Source organism: Cheilinus undulatus, linkage group 6 (genome assembly GCF_018320785.1).
Source record: "Cheilinus undulatus linkage group 6, ASM1832078v1, whole genome shotgun sequence".
In the NCBI taxonomy this organism is placed as follows: Eukaryota; Metazoa; Chordata; class Actinopteri; order Labriformes; family Labridae; genus Cheilinus; species Cheilinus undulatus.
This window is the reverse complement of record NC_054870.1, coordinates 54,259,894-54,284,385: the sequence shown is the minus strand read 5'-3', so window position 1 is coordinate 54,284,385 and position 24,492 is coordinate 54,259,894. Positions and strand designations below refer to the sequence as shown.

At 41.2% G+C, this 24,492-nt stretch overlaps 1 protein-coding gene across 4 annotated transcripts in view; it reads right to left on the bottom strand.

Moving 5' to 3' along the window:
• Window positions 1-7,669, bottom strand: part of lyst (lysosomal trafficking regulator) — a 108,783-nt gene extending 101,114 nt beyond the window's left edge. For all 4 annotated transcript variants that reach the window (XM_041790358.1, XM_041790355.1, XM_041790356.1 and 1 more), the window contains exon 1: window positions 7,573-7,669. In XM_041790358.1, the coding sequence (XP_041646292.1) occupies window positions 7,573-7,650 (78 nt within the window). In that variant the 5' untranslated portion in view covers window positions 7,651-7,669. The remainder of the gene's footprint in view (window positions 1-7,572) is intronic.
• Between the last annotated feature and the right edge of the window lie 16,823 nt (window positions 7,670-24,492).

Genomic DNA, 24,492 nt, shown 5'->3' with positions numbered 1-24,492 from the left:
TGTCAAAACTAACTCTACCAAACCATGTTTTACAGTGAAACTATCTCTGATATTACAATGATCAAGAATTACAAAGAGCCAAAGCTTCAAATCTCAGACGACACACTGCTTTATAAAATGACTGAGAGTTTGCCAACAGGTGCAAAAACTATGGCTGACTCTTCATCATCATCATCCTCTATCTCAGGCTGAAGCTTCATCCTCATCATCCTCTATCTCAGGCTGAAGCTTCATCCTCATCATCCTCTATCTCAGGCTGAAGCTTCATCCTCATCATCCTCTAACTCAGGCTGAAGCTTCATCCTCATCATCCTCTATCTCAGGCTGAAGCTTCATCCTCATCATCCTCTATCTCAGGCTGAAGCTTCATCCTCATCATCCTCTAACTCAGGCTGAAGCTTCATCCTCATCATCCTCTATCTCAGGCTGACTCTTCATCATCATCATCCTCTATCTCAGGCTGAAGCTTCATCCTCATCATCCTCTATCTCAGGCTGAAGCTTCATCCTCATCATCCTCTATCTCAGGCTGAAGCTTCATCATCATCATCCTCTATCTCAGGCTGAAGCTTCATCATCATCATCCTCTACCTCAGGCTGAAGCTTCATCCTCATCATCCTCTATCTCAGGCTGAAGCTTCATCATCATCATCCTCTATCTCAGGCTGAAGCTTCATCCTCATCATCCTCTATCTCAGGCTGAAGCTTCATCCTCATCATCCTCTATCTCAGGCTGAAGCTTCATCCTCATCATCCTCTATCTCAGGCTGAAGCTTCATCCTCATCATCCTCTATCTCAGGCTGTAGATTCTTGATCATCATCCTATATCTCAGGCTGAAGCTTCATCCTCATCATCCTCTATCTCAGGCTGAAGCTTCATCCATCATCCTCTATCTCAGGCTGAAGCTTCATCCTCATCATCCTCTATCTCAGGCTGAAGCTTCACTCATCATCATCCTCGATCTCCGGCTGAAGCTTCATCCTCATCATCCTCTAACTCAGGCTGAAGCTTCATCCTCATCATCCTCTAACTCAGGCTGAAGCTTCATCCTCATCATCCTCTATCTCAGGCTGAAGCTTCATCCTCATCATCCTCTATCTCAGGCTGAAGCTTCATCCTCATCATCCTCTATCTCAGGCTGAAGCTTCATCCTCATCATCCTCTATCTCAGGCTGAAGCTTCATCCTCATCATCCTCTATCTCAGGCTGACTCTTCATCATCATCATCCTCTATCTCAGGCTGAAGCTTCATCCTCATCATCCTCTATCTCAGGCTGAAGCTTCATCCTCATCATCCTCTATCTCAGGCTGAAGCTTCATCCTCATCATCCTCTATCTCAGGCTGAAGCTTCATCCTCATCATCCTCTATCTCAGGCTGAAGCTTCATCCTCATCATCCTCTATCTCAGGCTGAAGCTTCATCCTCATCATCCTCTAACTCAGGCTGAAGCTTCATCCTCATCATCCTCTATCTCAGGCTGAAGCTTCATCCTCATCATCCTCTATCTCAGGCTGAAGCTTCATCCTCATCATCCTCTATCTCAGGCTGAAGCTTCATCCTCATCATCCTCTAACTCAGGCTGACTCTTCATCCTCATCATCCTCTATCTCAGGCTGACTCTTCATCCTCATCATCCTCTATCTCAGGCTGAAGCTTCATCCTCATCATCCTCTAACTCAGGCTGAAGCTTCATCCTCATCATCCTCTATCTCAGGCTGACTCTTCATCATCATCATCCTCTATCTCAGGCTGAAGCTTCATCCTCATCATCCTCTATCTCAGGCTGACTCTTCATCATCATCATCCTCTATCTCAGGCTGAAGCTTCATCCTCATCATCCTCTATCTCAGGCTGAAGCTTCATCCTCATCATCCTCTATCTCAGGCTGACTCTTCATCATCATCATCCTCTATCTCAGGCTGAAGCTTCATCCTCATCATCCTCTATCTCAGGCTGAAGCTTCATCCTCATCATCCTCTATCTCAGGCTGAAGCTTCATCCTCATCATCCTCTATCTCAGGCTGAAGCTTCATCCTCATCATCCTCTATCTCAGGCTGAAGCTTCATCCTCATCATCCTCTATCTCAGGCTGAAGCTTCATCCTCATCATCCTCTATCTCAGGCTGAAGCTTCATCCTCATCATCCTCTATCTCAGGCTGAAGCTTCATCCTCATCATCCTCTATCTCAGGCTGAAGCTTCATCCTCATCATCCTCTATCTCAGGCTGAAGCTTCATCCTCATCATCCTCTAACTCAGGCTGAAGCTTCATCCTCATCATCCTCTATCTCAGGCTGAAGCTTCATCATCATCATCCTCTATCTCAGGCTGAAGCTTCATCATCATCATCCTCTATCTCAGGCTGACTCTTCATCATCATCATCCTCTATCTCAGGCTGAAGCTTCATCCTCATCATCCTCTATCTCAGGCTGAAGCTTCATCCTCATCATCCTCTATCTCAGGCTGAAGCTTCATCCTCATCATCCTCTATCTCAGGCTGAAGCTTCATCATCATCATCCTCTATCTCAGGCTGAAGCTTCATCATCATCATCCTCTATCTCAGGCTGAAGTTGGTTTATGTTCTGCATGGACACAGTGGAGCACTGATACTCAACCTGTGGCTCTTCTTTGTCTTAATTTCAAACATTATTCCCATTTTTACACTTCTTTTGGACACTTATCCTGCTTTTTGCAATTTTTTTGCCCCTTCTATCGCCTTTTTGGCACTTCTCATCCATTTAAGCTGCCTTTTGCAATTTTACCTCTTAGATTCTGGCTCTTGCAAATGTATTTTTTAGCAGGTTGTGTCTTTGGTTGATCAGGTTGAGTCACACTGTCGTAGAGGCCTTCAGTGTTTGTGGGTCACCCATTAATAACATACTAGAGGCCAACCATTTATCAGCTTGGCTGATTATTGAGGCTGATATTTGGCTGATTATCAATATCGACAGAACTGATCAATCAATAGTGTGCTACTTTGGCTCCACTGCAGGCATGGCTTCCCCTCTGGCTTTATTTCACTCTCCACAGTATCACCAAAGTCCTGGACACAACACAATCTGATTGGCTCGCTGTCACGTGAGCACTAGCCAATCAGCACTTAAGCCTGGGTGCCACTGACACAGTGAGCCTATGGAATTACTTCCTGTTTCCTGTTTGCTCTGCCATTTCTCCTGCTGATAGAGCTGAGGATAAACTGTTTATTTCTCTTATTTATTAGACCAGGATCTTTCACTTCAGCCACATTAAGGACACGCTTAGAACATGATAAGTTTAGGCGGACTGACCAGCTCTAGAAGAGTCCTGGTTGGTCCAGAATTCTGGAGGCCACTGGTCTCTCTGGAACCTTCAGAGCAGCAGAAATGCTTCTGTAGTCTTCCCCAGATCTGTGCCTGTCAACAATCCTGTCTCTGCAGCTCCTCTGACCTTTGACCCTTGGTTTCTGCTCTGATATCATTGTCAGCTGTGAGGCCTTCTATAGAGAGGGGCGGGGCTTTAGAATCATGTCCAATCAGGTTAATTTAGCACAGGTGGGCTCCAGTCAAGGTGTAGAAACATCTCAGCAGAGCACAGCACATGGAGGAACCTGAGCTACATTTACTAAAGGCTCTGAATCCTGATGTCAGGGTGAGATTTATGATTATAGCTTTTCATAAATGTGTAGAAATGTCTGAAATTGTGTTTTCTCTCTGTTATGATGGGGTACTGAGTGTAGATGAATGAGGATAAAAATGAATTAAATGACTGGAGCATCAGGATGAAACATAACAAACTGAAATCAGTAAAGGTGATCTGGATCTTTCTTAATCCTCTGAACATGCAGACTTATACTCAGACAGCCAGGAAACATCCCCCCTCAGACCCTTTCTAGTGCTGGTGCTGAAAGATGCATCTATCCTGAAGGAGATGTGTAGAAGAGGAGTGAGATCTTCACATTTTTATAACATAGTGTTTACCACAGAGCTGCTCAGTGACTGAAACGGGCTCATGGTCCCAATCATGCAGACACATTTCCTCCTGGAGACCATGCCAGTGTTTCTGTGAGAGTTAGAGAGTGGGCAGGACGTTCACACTCTCTCTGCTCATTAAAAACAGGAATCATGGTTGGATTTAGAAGTCAAACATACTGAGAGGAGTTTTCCCTGGTTATGAAACAGGCCCAGTTTAAGTTCTTAATATGACCTAGAATGGTAAACCAGAGCATCTGGGAGGAGAAGCTCTTCTTCTTCCATGTTTTACTGGATCAGATTGAGAAGATGTGATTTACAGCGTGCAGACAAACAGAGGCTCTGTTCAGGTATGTGTGTCAAACTGTCACGGTTTACGCTAAGTTAGACGGGCGAGGCACGCCGTTTCATAAGAGACCACTGAGAACACACGTACGGGACGAGGAGAGCAGGGAGACGAGGAGGAACCAGGGCGGTGTTCAGAGGAGCCTAGACCAGAGGTTCCCAACCTGGAGTCTGGGTCGGGGTTAGGGTTAACCCCTCAGTTTAATATGTGAGTAATTTTAGGTTCCTCATCTTATGTATTTTTCAACAAACATAATCAATAAATCATCAATATTATAACCGACACAATCAAAGATAAATAAAGATTTGAGAAAAAATATTCCACTGAGATTTTGGCTCATATAGTAAATCTGATATTGATTTCTACACTGAAGGATGATTATTTAAGTTATTCTCATTTTGATTTAGAAAAACATAAACATTGGAAAAGTGAGAGTTTGGTAACTATTCTGAAAAAGACACCTGAATGTATGAATAATGTGTAGAGCATTATCTCTCCTGCTTAATAATTCAATCATCATGGTATTTTGACAAACTTCTGTAGTTTCATTCTCTGTTCTGGTGCTATGGTAGTTTTAACATGTCTGGTCAAACGACTGGAAGTCTTACATAACAGCGTGCATATCTTCCACCTCTCTGTCAGCCAGCAGCACCTGAATTAATTATTAATTAGCATCTATTAGTAATGAAGGGACAGATGCTCTAATGACTAATGAGTCCCAAAGGATCAGGTACGTACGGAAGATGATGACAACCTGGAGGAGATCGTCTTCTTCAGGCTCCTGCCATCCCTTTGAAACTCATTATCATTATTATTATACTAAGTATTATTATCATTATTATTATTATATTTATATTATCCCCTTAAACTTTCATTATCACTATTATTATTATTAGTAGTAGTAGTAGTGGTATAACTATTATAATGATTATTTAATACTATTTAATACTATTAATATTATTATCATTGTTTTAATAATAACAATAACAATAATAATAATAATAATTATTATTATTATTATTATTATATACTATTATATACTCATGCCTAACTTTTATAATTTTAAAAATATTTAACTTTTTCCCATTTAAATGAATGGGGCTTTTCTGAAAATCTGCACTTTCTTCACCTCCTCATAACTTTGGCACCCCTTGGGCTATGTTCACAGTTCTAATATCAAACTCTTCAGCTTCTTGTGCTCATTTTTGCTATTTATAATACTTTTTTATACTATTTATACTTTTTTAACTATTTTGCTTTTTCTAAAACTAAAATAACATTATCGCAGATGGGCCAGCTCTTTTCATCCTCTAAAACTCCTTCAACTCCTAAGGCTTATAACTTCAGCTCACTTCCACACACACACTTCATTTTTGCTTTAAAACATAGACAAACTCTTCAGCTATCTAGGGCTGATTCACATTTTTGATATCTTCTAGAGATTTCTGATAATCACTGATCAAACTTCATGAATATTTGAGCTCTATCACACGTTTACAATGGGGGTAATGGAGAGGCTTAGGGCGCTTCACACTCGGCCCAGTTGATTCCAACGCTGACGAGACCACCTCCCTAAGTGGGCCTGGGCCCGGTGCCCGGGCGCGGTTCATTTGCATTCACACTACCCAGACAAACCGGACTTTGGGCTCAAGTGTACTCGGATCTGGGACCGGGCCCCTCGTGTGAAAGCACTCTTAGACTAAGAAGAAGCTTCCATCTCTCCTCTCCTCCTTAAAGGTACAGTGTGTAGAATTTGGCTGCATTTTGCCGAACAGAAACGGTGTACATGGGATATAATGTTTATATATCTATGTGAAGTATGTTAAAATCAGTGCACAATCATCCCCTTTAAACTTTCGTTTTCTTTTTACAAAATTAGAAAAAAGCTTTTTAAATTGACATTACCACGGGTCGCCCTCACGGAGGCTGACATGACAAACTGCCATGTTGTCTACGGCAAACTTTTGGGGACAGAAAGAGCGAAAACGCGATTTTTAAATACGAACCTTCCCATCGGTCCTGAAAGCTACCTGGAAGGCAGGTGGAGAAGAAGACTGACCTATAATCTATAAAAATAATGGTTACAAAAATGAGAAAACATCCCATAAAAGCTGCAGTCAATGCAGAGATTTGTCACCTTAACTAGAAATACCCCTCCTAAAACCTGAGGAACACTAAATAGAAATATCTGTTACACTAAGATTTAGGTTTCATAAGTGCCATCTAACATTAAGGTCTATTCTAGTAAAATTAAGACTTTTTAAAGACATTTAATGGCCTCAGATTAAAAAAAAATCAAATTCAAAACTTTTTCAGACATTTTAAAGTTCCCTGAGAGACCCTGAAGAACCAGGAAGTCTTAGAAGAACTTCATCTATATCACATCATTACTTCTGTGCTTGTTTCAGCTCAAAAACAACAAGGAGCTTTAGAGAGGGACTACCACCAGGACCCTCATGTTCAGGTCTGTCACAGTAACACCAGAGAGCTTTAGAGAGGGACTACCACCAGGACCCTCATGTTCAGGTCTGTCACAGTAACACCAGAGAGCTTTAGAGAGGGACTACCACCAGGACCCTCATGTTCAGGTCTGCCACAGTAACACCAGAGAGCTTTAGAGAGGGACTACCACCAGGACCCTCATGTTCAGGTCTGCCACAGTAACACCAGAGAGCTTTAGAGAGGGACTACCACCAGGACCCTCATGTTCAGGTCTGCCACAGTAACACCAGAGAGCTTTAGAGAGGGACTACCACCAGGACCCTCATGTTCAGGTCTGTCACAGTAACACCAGAGAGCTTTAGAGAGGGACTACCACCAGGACCCTCATGTTCAGGTCTGTCACAGTAACACCAGAGAGCTTTAGAGAGGGACTACCACCAGGACCCTCATGTTCAGGTCTGTCACAGTAACACCAGAGAGCTTTAGAGAGGGACTACCACCAGGACCCTCATGTTCAGGTCTGCCACAGTAACACCAGAGAGCTTTAGAGAGAGACTACCACCAGGACCCTCATGTTCAGGTCTGTCACAGTAACACCAGAGAGCTTTAGAGAGAGACTACCACCAGGACCCTCATGTTCAGGTCTGCCACAGTAACACCAGAGAGCTTTAGAGAGGGACTACCACCAGGACCCTCATGTTCAGGTCTGCCACAGTAACACCAGAGAGCTTTAGAGAGGGACTACCACCAGGACCCTCATGTTCAGGTCTGCCACAGTAACATGGACGTGATGTAAACATAAATCTGTCTACTCTGGCATCTCTGATTCCTCACCTGGTCAATGATGGAGTCCAGCGTGCTGAGCAGCAGGAAGCCCCGCCCCCTGACCAGGTACTCTCCCAGGGCTGCCATGTGGCTCTCCTCCTCATCCTCCTCCTAAGACAGAGACTTCAGCAGGACAACCATGTGATCCTGCCTGAAACATCACTGACAAGAAAAAATGAAAATACATAAAAATATCAGGTACTTAGTCCTGATTTCATTTGCTGTATGCTCCTGTTGCCAAGGTGACAATCCATGCTGACTGTCTCTTTAGTTATCCATGCCCTCATTCCATCCTGGATGGATTATTTTGATATTTTGATATCAGTCAGTCAGTCCAACCTGCCTGCAGCTGACAGCCTCCAGAAAGTTGTAGTTTCCCTTCACTAGCTCCCAGTCTGCTACAGGATCAATTTTAAAAAAGCTCTGTTTGTTTTTAAAGCCCTGAATGGACCAGCTTTCCTCCAGAACTGACCTCCTACGGTCATACATAATCAGCAGATGCCTCAGATCTTCTGTAAGTCTCTAATTATATTCATCATCTATAAACTTAACTAATATTAATAAACTCTAATTGTACATAAACTTAGAGGTGATCGAGCTTTCTCAGTCATGGCCCCTCGACCGTGGAACAGCCGTCCTCTAACGTTCAGAGAGGCTGGTCGACACATCCAAATCAGGATATGATTTTCTATGCTAGCATTTCAATCTCCTGATCACCTACAGGTGCTCTCCTATTGGGTCTGTGTGTTTGCAGTATAAACACAGGTGTATGCTTGCACTGATGCTCCACCTCCTCCATCCCCGCCTCCTCCTTTATAGACTAAATCTCCACCTCCTCCACCCCAGCCTCCTCCTTTATAGACTAAAGCTCCACCTCCTCCACCCCAGCCTCCTCCTTTATAGACTAAAGCTCCACCTCCTCCACCCCAGCCTCCTCCTTTATAGACTAAAGCTCCACCTCCTCCATCCCCGCCTCCTCCTCTATAGACTGAAGCTCCACCTCCTCCACCCCAGCCTCCTCCTCTATAGACTGAAGCTCCACCTCCTCCACCCCAGCCTCCTCCTCTATAGACTAAAGCTCCACCTCCTCCACCCCAGCCTCCTCCTCTATAGACTGAAGCTCCACCTCCTCCACCCCAGCCTCCTCCTCTATAGACTAAAGCTCCACCTCCTCCACCCCAGCCTCCTCCTCTATAGACTAAAGCTCCACCTCCTCCACACCAGCCTCCTCCTTTATAGACTAAAGCTCCACCTCCTCCACCCCAGCCTCCTCCTTTATAGACTAAAGCTCCACCTCCTCCACCCCAGCCTCCTCCTCTATAGACTAAAGCTCCACCTCCTCCACCCCAGCCTCCTCCTCTATAGACTAAAGCTCCACCTCCTCCATCCCCGCCTCCTCCTCTATAGACTGAAGCTCCACCTCCTCCACCCCAGCCTCCTCCTCTATAGACTGAAGCTCCACCTCCTCCACCCCAGCCTCCTCCTCTATAGACTAAAGCTTCACCTCCTCCACCCCAGCCTCCTCCTCTATAGACTAAAGCTTCACCTCCTCCACCCCAGCCTCCTCCTCTATAGACTAAAGCTTCACCTCCTCCACCCCAGCCTCCTCCTTTATAGACTAAAGCTTCACCTCCTGCCGTCTGAGGTTCAGTTGGGTAAAGTGTGTCTGAGGCAGGTAGCCTACTGTTGTAACTGTTACAGCCGACATTGTTTTGCTTTCAATTATTATTTTCTGAGTTATTTACAAGCCTTTCCACCTGGCAAGTAAACGTCAGGATAACGCAGTCACGGGTGAAACGTTACAACATCAGCATCTTTTACAGAGGGAGGCGGTGATGTCCACGAGGTCCAGACATGGATCATTATTAGAAAATGTTTTAAACAGTAAGTCATTGATTTACATGCATTTCTTTTGCCTACATTCATACTGCTGCAGCACATAACCCTGCCTTTCCTCCTCTTCTCTCCTTCATTGTTGCAGCAGACAGGTTCCAGTGTGTCACGTTTATGTCGCTGCTCATCACAGCCTTATTCAGAGCAGTAAATCAACGTATACACCACCTTTAATAAATAAAAATCAAAATTGCATTAAAATAACATACAGTCACTACCTAACTTCATGACCACATGTCTCAAAAATTCATCAAATGTGTGTCATATTTATTTTTCCTTTATTTGTCAGTCTGTAAACAAGGCTGAAGTAAATGTGATGTTAAACTGCATATGAAGAGGCTGCTTCTTTAAAGCTTCAGCTGAAGGAATTCTTTTTAAAGACCATATACTATAAAATGCAAATCAAAGTGTCAAAATGTGCTTAATAAACAGTAAAGTAGATTTTAACACACAGATAAAGACACATAATAGTTCTAAAGTGGTGCAGAAAATTTAGAAGTTGGTTCCTGAAGACAGAATAGATCAGAATACAGAAAAATAAATGTTTGGAACTTTAATATATTGTGGTATAAGACCTCTACACACACACACACACACACACACACACACACCCACCCACACACACACACACCCACACACACACACACACACACACACATACAAGTAATGCATTGGCAAACAGGATGGTGCAGAAGAAACAGAGAAAAATCAGAGAAAGGGTTGTTTTTCTGGTCACTAACTTGAAAATTTGTCTTAGAAGTTTAATGAAAAAAACAGTGATAAAATCAAGATCCTCATCTGGCTATAAAAAAATCGTGATATGATTTGTTTTTTCTGTATGGCCCACCCCTAGATGAGGGTTTCTAGCCATGCACTCCCTGGAAAGTGAAAGCTGCTGCTGACTAACACAGGGAGCTTCTGTGGAGCAGATTCTCCTCTGCCCAGGAAAACTGCACATGCATTCGGCAATGAAATGGTTAAAAGTATTACACGTGTTCCTGACTGAATGTAGGTTATAATACAGAATGATTTATTGCTTGAATATGTTGAAAAATGTATAAGCTGAGGAACCTAATAATAATTGCATATTAAATCCAATATTGGGGAAAAAAATTGCAATTAGATAATTTTTTCAAACCGTTCAGCCCTAGTTGGTGTCAGCTCTAAATATTAACTCTCTCTTTAGGAAACAGATTCATGAACCATCAGTGTTCAGACAGTTTACAACAGAAAAATCAACCATGAGAGCAGAAAGGAAGTGGAAACCTCAGCTCAGTGATAACTCTGCATTGACCTGTTTGGGTTTTTCTGTCATTTACAAACTAAAGCTGCAGATTAGAGTCTGAAATGTAGAAGTCTGAAGCTTAAAATCAAACATAACATGAAAAATAATGTCTGATTCCATGTTAAAAAAGAAACACTTTACTTTCATACACCTTTATACGTCAAATCCAGACGATACGAGGCTGACAGATTCAACCATGGTCTTCACAGAGCTCCTCTAAGCTAGCATGTGTGCGTTCACATGTTGAAGCCCACAGTCAGCCTAGGTCTGAACATCAGCAGGTAAACCACACCTTTACAGAATGACCATCAATGAAACGTACGTTAGAATCTACCATCATAGCATCAGGACCTGTCTGCACCAGAACCAGACCCGCGCTAACACAAACTAGTTATTCAAACGCAGAGTTAGCAGTGATGAAAAAGCCTCTGTGTCAGAGTTTAGAGCGCTCTTACCAAAAGTCAGCGGGTCTGCTTCCTGGCAGTCATGGTGGGTTGACTGCGGCTCTGCGGCTCCTATCTGCATACCTCCTCACACCACTGCTGACTGAATTTTCTGTTCTGCAGCACAAATTCCATTAAATTGGAATTTCAAGTGGAAGCTTTCCAGATTCGCAGCAGATCAGCGTATCACATGAAAGCATGTGATGTCACATGGTGAGGGGACTGGCCTGGGGGAGACGGACGAGTCCCTGCCGGCCTGCAGAAGACCTCCATGACCACGGCGCACAGCCTCGGCCTTTGTTTCCTCCTCTACAGTACGGTTTGGGGAGTTTTTCCTTCAGTGGACTAAAGACGGCCAGGCAGGGTTAAACTGAGCCCAATAATCTCCTCCATGCTCATTAACTCCTCCTTCCTCTAACCCTCTGATGTCATCACCTTAGACTCAGCGGACACGGTCTGATTAACCCCGCAATAACACAGAGCCTACAGTCAGCACGGCTAGCTTCTATTAACTCTACATCTACAGTCAGCACGGCTAGCTTCTATTAACTATATATCTACAGTCTACAGTCAGCACGGCTAGCTTCTATTATCTATATATCTACAGTCAGCACGGCTAGCTTCTATTAACTCTACATCTACAGTCAGCACGGCTAGCTTCTATTATCTATATATCTACAGTCAGCACGGCTAGCTTCTATTATCTATATATCTACAGTCAGCACGGCTAGCTTCTATTATCTATATATCTACAGTCAGCACGGCTAGCTTCTATTATCTATATATCTACAGTCAGCACGGCTAGCTTCTATTAACTCTACATCTACAGTCAGCACGGCTAGCTTCTATTAACTCTACATCTACAGTCAGCACGGCTAGCTTCTATTAACTCTACATCTACAGTCAGCACGGCTAGCTTCTATTATCTATATATCTACAGTCAGCACGGCTAGCTTCTATTATCTATATATCTACAGTCAGCACGGCTAGCTTCTATTAACTATATATCTACAGTCTACAGTCAGCACGGCTAGCTTCTATTAACTATATATCTACAGTCTACAGTCAGCACGGCTAGCTTCTATTAACTCTACATCTACAGTCAGCACGGCTAGCTTCTATTATCTATATATCTACAGTCAGCACGGCTAGCTTCTATTATCTATATATCTACAGTCAGCATGGCTAGCTTCTATTAACTCTACATCTACAGTCAGCACGGCTAGCTTCTATTAACTATATATCTACAGTCAGCACGGCTAGCTTCTATTAACTCTACATCTACAGTCAGCACGGCTAGCTTCTATTATCTATATATCTACAGTCAGCACGGCTAGCTTCTATTAACTATATATCTACAGTCAGCACGGCTAGCTTCTATTATCTATATATCTACAGTCAGCACGGCTAGCTTCTATTAACTATATATCTACAGTCAGCACGGCTAGCTTCTATTAACTCTACATCTACAGTCAGCACGGCTAGCTTCTATTAACTCTACATCTACAGTCAGCACGGCTAGCTTCTATTATCTATATATCTACAGTCAGCACGGCTAGCTTCTATTAACTATATATCTACAGTCAGCACGGCTAGCTTCTATTAACTCTATATCTACAGTCAGCACGGCTAGCTTCTATTAACTCTACATCTACAGTCACCATGGCTAGCTTCTATTAACTCTACATCTACAGTCTACAGTCACCATGGCTAGCTTCTATTAACTCTACATCTACAGTCTACAGTCAGCATGGCTAGCTTCTATTAACTCTACATCTACAGTCACCATGGCTAGCTTCTATTAACTATATATCTACAGTCAGCACGGCTAGCTTCTATTAACTCTACATCTACAGTCACCATGGCTAGCTTCTATTAACTCTACATCTACAGTCACCATGGCTAGCTTCTATTAACTCTACATCTACAGTCACCACGGCTAGCTTCTATTAACTATATATCTACAGTCAGCACGGCTAGCTTCTATTAACTCTACATCTACAGTCACCATGGCTAGCTTCTATTAACTATATATCTACAGTCAGCACGGCTAGCTTCTATTAACTCTACATCTACAGTCAGCACGGCTAGCTTCTATTAACTCTACATCTACAGTCAGCACGGCTAGCTTCTATTAACTCTACATCTACAGTCAGCACGGCTAGCTTCTATTAACTCTACATCTACAGTCAGCACGGCTAGCTTCTATTAACTATATATCTACAGTCTACAGTCAGCACGGCTAGCTTCTATTAACTATATATCTACAGTCAGCACGGCTAGCTTCTATTAACTCTACATCTACAGTCACCATGGCTAGCTTCTATTAACTCTACATCTACAGTCACCACGGCTAGCTTCTATTAACTCTACATCTACAGTCTACAGTCACCATGGCTAGCTTCTATTAACTCTACAGTCTACAGTCACCATGGCTAGCTTCTATTAACTCTACATCTATGGCTAGCTTCTATTAACTCTACATCTACAGTCACCATGGCTAGCTTCTATTAACTATATATCTACAGTCACCATGGCTAGCTTCTATTAACTATATATCTACAGTCAGCACGGCTAGCTTCTATTAACTATATATCTACAGTCTACAGTCAGCACGGCTAGCTTCTATTAACTCTACATCTACAGTCAGCACGGCTAGCTTCTATTAACTCTACATCTACAGTCAGCACGGCTAGCTTCTATTATCTATATATCTACAGTCTACAGCTTCTTCTATTAACTCTACATCTACAGTCTACAGTCCATGGCTAGCTTCTATTATCTATATATCTACAGTCAGCACGGCTAGCTTCTATTAACTCTACAGTCTACAGTCACATGGCTAGCTTCTATTAACTCTATATATCTACAGTCAGCCATGGCTAGCTTCTATTAATCTACATCTACAGTCATGGCTAGCTTCTATTAACTCTATATATCTACAGTCACCATGGCTAGCTTCTATTAACTATACATCTACAGTCAGCATGGCTAGCTTCTATTAACTCTACATCTACAGTCTACAGTCATGGCTAGCTTCTATTAACTATATCTACAGTCTACAGTCACCATGGCTAGCTTCTATTAACTCTACATCTACAGTCAGGCTAGCTTCTATTAACTATATATCTACAGTCACCACGGCTAGCTTCTATTAACTATACATCTACAGTCATGGCTAGCTTCTATTAACTCTATATCTACAGTCATGATAAGTTTATTTCTCTACATCTACAGTCATATAGCTTCTATTTCTATATCTACAGTCATGATAGCTTCTATTAACTCTACATCTACAGTCATGATAGCTTCTATTATCTATATCTACAGTCACCATGGCTAGCTTCATGATTTATTTCTACATCTACAGTCATGGCTAGCTTCTATTAACTCTACATCTACAGTCATGGCTAGCTTCTATTAACTCTATATCTACAGTCAGCACGGCTAGCTTCTATTAACTCTACATCTACAGTCATGGCTAGCTTCTATTAACTCTACATCTACAGTCACATGGCTAGCTTCTATTATCTATATATCTACAGTCAGCACGGCTAGCTTCTATTAACTATATATCTACAGTCATTGGCTAGCTTCTATTTCTATATCTACAGTCATGGCTAGCTTCTATTAACTCTATATCTACAGTCATGATAAGTTTATTTCTATATATCTACAGTCATGGCTAGCTTCTATTAACTCTATATCTATATCTACAGTCATGGCTAGCTTTATTTCTATATCTACAGTCAGCACGGCTAGCTTCTATTTCTATATCTACAGTCATGGCTAAGTTCTATTAACTCTATATCTACAGTCATGATAGCTTCTATTAACTCTACATCTACAGTCACCATGGCTAGCTTCTATTAACTACATCTACAGTCACCATGGCTAGCTTCTATTAACTCTATATCTACAGTCAGCATGGCTAGCTTCTATTAACTATATATCTACAGTCAGCACGGCTAGCTTCTATTAACTCTATATCTACAGTCATGGCTAGCTTTATTTCTATACATCTACAGTCACAGCTTTCTATTAACTCTACAGTCACCATGGCTAGCTTCTATTAACTCTATATCTACAGTCACCATGGCTAGCTTCTATTAACTATATCATCTACAGTCACCATGGCTAGCTTCTATTAACTCTATATCTACAGTCAGCACGGCTAGCTTCTATTAACTCTACATCTACAGTCATACCAGTGGCTAGCTTCTATTAACTCTACATCTACAGTCACCATGGCTAGCTTTATTAACTCTACATCTACAGTCAGACGGCTAGTTTATTTCTATATCTACAGTCATGATAGTTTATTTCTATATCTACAGTCATAAGTTTATTTCTATATCTACAGTCATGATAAGTTTATTTCTATATCTACAGTCATAAGTTTATTTCTATATCTACAGTCATAAGTTTATTTCTATATCTACAGTCATGATAAGTTTATTTCTATATCTACAGTCATGATAGTTTATTTCTATATCTACAGTCATGATAAGTTCTATTAACTCTATATCTACAGTCATGATAAGTTTATTTCTATATCTACAGTCATGATAAGTTTTATTTCTACATCTACATGATAAGTTTATTTCTATATCTACAGTCATGATAAGTTCTATTTCTATATCTACAGTCATGATAAGCTTTATTTCTATATCTACAGTCATGATAAGTTTATTTCTATATCTACAGTCATGATAAGTTTATTTCTATATCTACAGTCATGATAAGTTCTATTTCTACATCTACAGTCATGATAAGTTTATTAACTATATCTACAGTCTACAGTCAGCACGGCTGGCTAGCTTCTATTAACTCTATATCTACAGTCATGACGGCTAGCTTCTATTATCTATATCTACAGTCAGCACGGCTAGCTTCTATTATCTATATATCTACAGTCATGGCTAGCTTCTATTAACTCTACATCTACTCTACATCTACAGTCTACAGTCATGATAAGTATTATCTATATCTACAGTCATGATAGCTTCTATTAACTCTATATATCTACAGTCAGCATGATAGCTTCTATTTCTATATCTACAGTCAGCATGGCTAGCTTCTATTTCTACATCTACAGTCATGATAAGTTTATTTCTATATCTACAGTCATGGCTAAGTTTATTTCTACATCTACAGTCATGATACGGCTAGCTTCTATTAACTATATATCTACAGTCATGCTAGCTTCTATTAACTCTACATCTACAGTCAGCACGGCTAGCTTCTATTATCTATATATCTACAGTCATGATAGCTTCTATTAACTATATATCTACAGTCCGGCTAGCTTCTATTATCTATATATCTACAGTCAGCATAGCTTCTATTAACTCTACATCTACAGTCAGCACGGCTAACTTCTATTAACTATATATCTACAGTCATGCACGGCTAGCTTCTATTATCTATATATCTACAGTCAGCACGGCTAGCTTCTATTATCTATATATCTACAGTCAGCACGGCTAGCTTCTATTAACTCTACATCTACAGTCAGCACGGCTAGCTTCTATTAACTCTACATCTACAGTCAGCACGGCTAGCTTCTATTAACTCTACATCTACAGTCAGCACGGCTAGCTTCTATTAACTATATATCTACAGTCAGCACGGCTAGCTTCTATTAACTCTACATCTACAGTCAGCACGGCTAGCTTCTATTATCTATATATCTACAGTCAGCACGGCTAGCTTCTATTAACTCTACATCTACAGTCTACAGTCACCATGGCTAGCTTCTATTAACTCTACATCTACAGTCACCATGGCTAGCTTCTATTAACTATATATCTACAGTCAGCACGGCTAGCTTCTATTAACTATATATCTACAGTCAGCACGGCTAGCTTCTATTAACTCTACATCTACAGTCTACGGTCACCATGGCTAGCTTCTATTAACTCTACATCTACAGTCACCATGGCTAGCTTCTATTAACTCTACATCTACAGTCTACGGTCACCATGGCTAGCTTCTATTAACTCTACATCTACAGTCACCATGGCTAGCTTCTATTAACTCTACAGTCTACAGTCACCATGGCTAGCTTCTATTAACTCTACATCTACAGTCACCATGGCTAGCTTCTATTAACTATATATCTACAGTCACCATGGCTAGCTTCTATTAACTCTACATCTACAGTCTACGGTCACCATGGCTAGCTTCTATTAACTCTACATCTACAGTCAGCACGGCTAGCTTCTATTAACTCTACATCTACAGTCACCATGGCTAGCTTCTATTAACTCTACATCTACAGTCACCATGGCTAGCTTCTATTAACTCTACATCTACAGTCACCATGGCTAGCTTCTATTAACTCTACATCTACAGTCACCATGGCTAGCTTCTATTAACTATATATCTACAGTCAGCACGGCTAGCTTCTATTAACTCTACATCTACAGTCACCATGGCTAGCTTCTATTAACTCTACATCTACAGTCACCATGGCTAGCTTCTATTAACTCTACATCTACAGTCAGCACGGCTAGCTTCTATTAACTCTATATCTACAGTCTACAGTCAGCACGGCTAGCTTCTATTAACTCTACATCTACAGTCACCATGGCTAGCTTCTATTAACTCAACATCTACAGTCACCATGGCTAGCTTCTATTAACTATATATCTACAGTCACCATGGCTAGCTTCTATTAACTCTACATCTACAGTCACCATGGCTAGCTTCTATTAACTCTACATCTACAGTCTACAGTCACCATGGCTAGCTTCTATTAACTCTACATCTACAGTCAGCACGGCTAGCTTCTATTAACTCTACATCTACAGTCAGCACGGCTAGCTTCTATTAACTCTACATCTACAGTCTACAGTCACCATGGCTAGCTTCTATTAACTCTACATCTACAGTCACCATGGCTAGCTTCTATTAACTCTACATCTACAGTCACCATGGCTAGCTTCTATTAACTCTACAGTCTACAGTCACCATGGCTAGCTTCTATTAACTCTACATCTATGGCTAGCTTCTATTAACTCTACATCTACAGTCACCACGGCTAGCTTCTATTAACTCTACATCTACAGTCACCACGGCTAGCTTCTATTAACTCTACATCTACAGTCACCATGGCTAGCTTCTATTAACTATATATCTACAATCAGCACGGCTAGCTTCTATTAACTCTACATCTACAGTCACCATGGCTAGCTTCTATTAACTCTACATCTACAGTCTACAGTCAGCACGGCTAGCTTCTATTAACTCTATATCTACAGTCTACAGTCAGCACGGCTAGCTTCTATTAACTCTATATCTACAGTCAGCACGGCTAGCTTCTATTAACTCTACATCTACAGTTACCACGGCTAGCTTCTATTAACTCTACATCTACAGTCACCACGGCTAGCTTCTATTAACTCTACATCTACAGTCACCATGGCTAGCTTCTATTAACTCTACATCTACAGTCACCACGGCTAGCTTCTATTAACTCTACATCTACAGTCACCATGGCTAGCTTCTATTAACTATATATCTACAGTCAGCACGGCTAGCTTCTATTAACTCTACATCTACAGTCACCATGGCTAGCTTCTATTAACTCTACATCTACAGTCACCACGGCTAGCTTCTATTAACTCTACATCTACAGTCACCATGGCTAGCTTCTATTAACTATATATCTACAATCAGCACGGCTAGCTTCTATTAACTCTACATCTACAGTCACCACGGCTAGCTTCTATTAACTCTACATCTACAGTCAGCACGGCTAGCTTCTATTATCTATATATCTACAGTCAGCATGGCTAGCTTCTATTAACTCTACATCTACAGTCAGCACGGCTAGCTTCTATTAACTATATATCTACAGTCAGCACGGCTAGCTTCTATTATCTATATATCTACAGTCAGCACGGCTAGCTTCTATTAACTATATATCTACAGTCAGCACGGCTAGCTTCTATTATCTATATATCTACAGTCAGCACGGCTAGCTTCTATTAACTCTACATCTACAGTCAGCACGGCTAGCTTCTATTAACTATATATCTACAGTCAGCACGGCTAGCTTCTATTATCTATATATCTACAGTCAGCACGGCTAGCTTCTATTATCTATATATCTACAGTCAGCACAGCTAGCTTCTATTAACTCTACATCTACAGTCAGCACGGCTAGCTTCTATTAACTCTACATCTACAGTCAGCACGGCTAGCTTCTATTAACTCTACATCTACAGTCAGCACGGCTAGCTTCTATTAACTATATATCTACAGTCAGCACGGCTAGCTTCTATTAACTCTACATCTACAGTCAGCACGGCTAGCTTCTATTATCTATATATCTACAGTCAGCACGGCTAGCTTCTATTAACTCTACATCTACAGTCTACAGTCACCATGGCTAGCTTCTATTAACTCTACATCTACAGTCAGCATGGCTAGCTTCTATTAACTCTACATCTACAGTCACCATGGCTAGCTTCTATTAACTATATATCTACAGTCAGCACGGCTAGCTTCTATTAACTATATATCTACAGTCAGCACGGCTAGCTTCTATTAACTCTACATCTACAGTCTACGGTCACCATGGCTAGCTTCTATTAACTCTACATCTACAGTCACCATGGCTAGCTTCTATTAACTCTACATCTACAGTCACCATGGCTAGCTTCTATTAACTCTACATCTACAGTCTACGGTCACCATGGCTAGCTTCTATTAACTCTACATCTACAGTCAGCACGGCTAGCTTCTATTAACTCTACATCTACAGTCTACAGTCACCATGGCTAGCTTCTATTAACTCTACATCTATGGCTAGCTTCTATTAACTCTACATCTACAGTCACCACGGCTAGCTTCTATTAACTCTACATCTACAGTCACCACGGCTAGCTTCTATTAACTCTACATCTACAGTCACCATGGCTAGCTTCTATTAACTCTACAGTCTACAGTCACCATGGCTAGCTTCTATTAACTCTACATCTACAGTCACCATGGCTAGCTTCTATTAACTATATATCTACAGTCAGCACGGCTAGCTTCTATTAACTCTATATCTACAGTCACCATGGCTAGCTTCTATTAACTCTACATCTACAGTCACCATGGCTAGCTTCTATTAACTCTACATCTACAGTCACCATGGCTAGCTTCTATTAACTCTACATCTACAGTCTACAGTCACCATGGCTAGCTTCTATTAACTCTACATCTACAGTCAGCATGGCTAGCTTCTATTAACTCTACATCTACAGTCACCATGGCTAGCTTCTATTAACTATATATCTACAGTCAGCACGGCTAGCTTCTATTAACTATATATCTACAGTCAGCACGGCTAGCTTCTATTAACTCTACATCTACAGTCACCATGGCTAGCTTCTATTAACTCTACATCTACAGTCACCATGGCTAGCTTCTATTAACTATATATCTACAGTCTACAGTCAGCACGGCTAGCTTCTATTAACTCTACATCTACAGTCTACAGTCACCATGGCTAGCTTCTATTAACTCTACATCTACAGTCACCATGGCTAGCTTCTATTAACTCTACATCTACAGTCACCACGGCTAGCTTCTATTAACTCTACATCTACAGTCTACGGTCACCATGGCTAGCTTCTATTAACTCTACATCTACAGTCACCATGGCTAGCTTCTATTAACTCTACATCTACAGTCACCATGGCTAGCTTCTATTAACTCTACATCTACAGTCTACGGTCACCATGGCTAGCTTCTATTAACTCTACATCTACAGTCAGCACGGCTAGCTTCTATTAACTCTACATCTACAGTCTACAGTCACCATGGCTAGCTTCTATTAACTCTACAGTCTACAGTCACCATGGCTAGCTTCTATTAACTCTACATCTATGGCTAGCTTCTATTAACTCTACATCTACAGTCACCACGGCTAGCTTCTATTAACTCTACATCTACAGTCACCACGGCTAGCTTCTATTAACTCTACATCTACAGTCACCATGGCTAGCTTCTATTAACTCTACATCTACAGTCACCATGGCTAGCTTCTATTAACTCAACATCTACAGTCACCACAGCTAGCTTCTATTAACTCTACATCTACAGTCACCATGGCTAGCTTCTATTAACTCTACATCTACAGTCACCATGGCTAGCTTCTATTAACTCTACATCTACAGTCACCATGGCTAGCTTCTATTAACTCTACATCTACAGTCACCATGGCTAGCTTCTATTAACTATATATCTACAGTCAGCACGGCTAGCTTCTATTAACTCTACATCTACAGTCACCATGGCTAGCTTCTATTAACTCTACATCTACAGTCACCATGGCTAGCTTCTATTAACTCTACATCTACAGTCAGCACGGCTAGCTTCTATTAACTCTACATCTACAGTCTACAGTCACCATGGCTAGCTTCTATTAACTCTACATCTACAGTCTACAGTCACCATGGCTAGCTTCTATTAACTCTACATCTACAGTCACCATGGCTAGCTTCTATTAACTCTACATCTACAGTCACCATGGCTAGCTTCTATTAACTCTACATCTATGGCTAGCTTCTATTAACTCTACATCTACAGTCACCACGGCTAGCTTCTATTAACTCTACATCTACAGTCACCACGGCTAGCTTCTATTAACTCTACATCTACAGTCACCATGGCTAGCTTCTATTAACTCTACATCTACAGTCAGCACGGCTAGCTTCTATTAACTCTACATCTACAGTCACCATGGCTAGCTTCTATTAACTCTACATCTACAGTCACCACGGCTAGCTTCTATTAACTCTACATCTACAGTCACCACGGCTAGCTTCTATTAACTCTACATCTACAGTCAGCACGGCTAGCTTCTATTAACTCTACATCTACAGTTACCACGGCTAGCTTCTATTAACTCTACATCTACAGTCACCACGGCTAGCTTCTATTAACTCTACATCTACAGTCACCATGGCTAGCTTCTATTAACTCTACATCTACAGTCACCACGGCTAGCTTCTATTAACTCTACATCTACAGTCACCATGGCTAGCTTCTATTAACTCTACATCTACAGTCACCACGGCTAGCTTCTATTAACTCTACATCTACAGTCACCATGGCTAGCTTCTATTAACTCTACATCTACAGTCACCACGGCTAGCTTCTATTAACTCTACATCTACAGTCACCATGGCTAGCTTCTATTAACTATATATCTACAATCAGCACGGCTAGCTTCTATTAACTCTACATCTACAGTCACCATGGCTAGCTTCTATTAACTCTACATCTACAGTCACCATGGCTAGCTTCTATTAACTCTACATCTACAGTCAGCACGGCTAGCTTCTATTAACTATATATCTACAGTCAGCACGGCTAGCTTCTATTAACTCTACATCTACAGTCACCATGGCTAGCTTCTATTAACTATATATCTACAGTCAGCACGGCTAGCTTCTATTAACTCTACATCTACAGTCAGCACGGCTAGCTTCTATTAACTCTATATCTACAGTCTACAGTCAGCACGGCTAGCTTCTATTAACTCTATATCTACAGTCACCACGGCTAGCTTCTATTAACTCTACATCTACAGTCACCACGGCTAGCTTCTATTAACTCTACATCTACAGTCAGCACGGCTAGCTTCTATTAACTATATATCTACAGTCAGCACGGCTAGCTTCTATTAACTCTACATCTACAGTCACCATGGCTAGCTTCTATTAACTCTACATCTACAGTCACCATGGCTAGCTTCTATTAACTCTACATCTACAGTCAGCACGGCTAGCTTCTATTAACTATATATCTACAGTCAGCACGGCTAGCTTCTATTAACTCTACATCTACAGTCACCATGGCTAGCTTCTATTAACTATATATCTACAGTCACCATGGCTAGCTTCTATTAACTCTACATCTACAGTCACCATGGCTAGCTTCTATTAACTCTACATCTACAGTCACCATGGCTAGCTTCTATTAACTCTACAGTCTACAGTCACCATGGCTAGCTTCTATTAACTCTACATCTATGGCTAGCTTCTATTAACTCTACATCTACAGTCACCATGGCTAGCTTCTATTAACTCTACATCTACAGTCACCATGGCTAGCTTCTATTAACTCTACATCTACAGTCACCATGGCTAGCTTCTATTAACTCTACATCTACAGTCACCATGGCTAGCTTCTATTAACTATATATCTACAGTCAGCACGGCTAGCTTCTATTAACTCTACATCTACAGTCACCATGGCTAGCTTCTATTAACTCTACATCTACAGTCACCATGGCTAGCTTCTATTAACTCTACATCTACAGTCACCATGGCTAGCTTCTATTAACTCTACATCTACAGTCTACAGTCAGCACGGCTAGCTTCTATTAACTCTATATCTACAGTCACCACGGCTAGCTTCTATTAACTCTACATCTACAGTCACCACGGCTAGCTTCTATTAACTCTACATCTACAGTCACCACGGCTAGCTTCTATTAACTCTACATCTACAGTCACCATGGCTAGCTTCTATTAACTCTACATCTACAGTCACCACGCCAGCTGTTCAGGCGGTGGTCCCTGATTTTGTCCCATAAGAGCCAGTGTAAACTGTTTTTTTTCCTCCTGTTGAACTGACTGTTTTTACACTGTCATAACTCCGTCATTTCTCTCAGTATCTTAAAAAACATTACGTCTTCATTTCCCCAGAACTGTCCGAAGCTCACGATCATTTACTTTTCATTTACAGTTTTCCTGTAATTAACTTTTTTTCAGGAGCCTCTAAGAGGCAGAAATCAGGTCTTACAGACCAGTTTGTCGCTGGTGGGGCATATCCCCATGGCAACAGCAGCTATCGTCCTTTAATGATGTCATCGCTGATTAACACACATACAGCCCTCAATGAGCTCTGATCACGCACACACATGGAGCTGATCCAATAAAGCAGCCCATTTAAACAATGCTGTAACACAGTGGTACTCAACCTGTGGCTCTGGAGCCACATGTGGCTCTTTTGTGAGTATTTGTGGCTCTTTCATGTCTTAATTTAAATGTTATTCCTCCAGAAAACCTTAAAAAAAAAAGGTCAACTTTTTGGCATTTCTCACAATTTTTTGCCACTTTTCATCCATTTAAGTAACATTTTGGTATCAAATACCACTTTTTATGAAACTTGTCTGAAACTGAAACTAAAATTCAGTTTCTACTTTGTTATGAAGGGTTACTGAGTGTAGATGAATGAGGATAAAAATGAACTGAAGTGGTTGTAGCATCAGGCTGCAAGATAAAACTGAAAAGAAAGGAG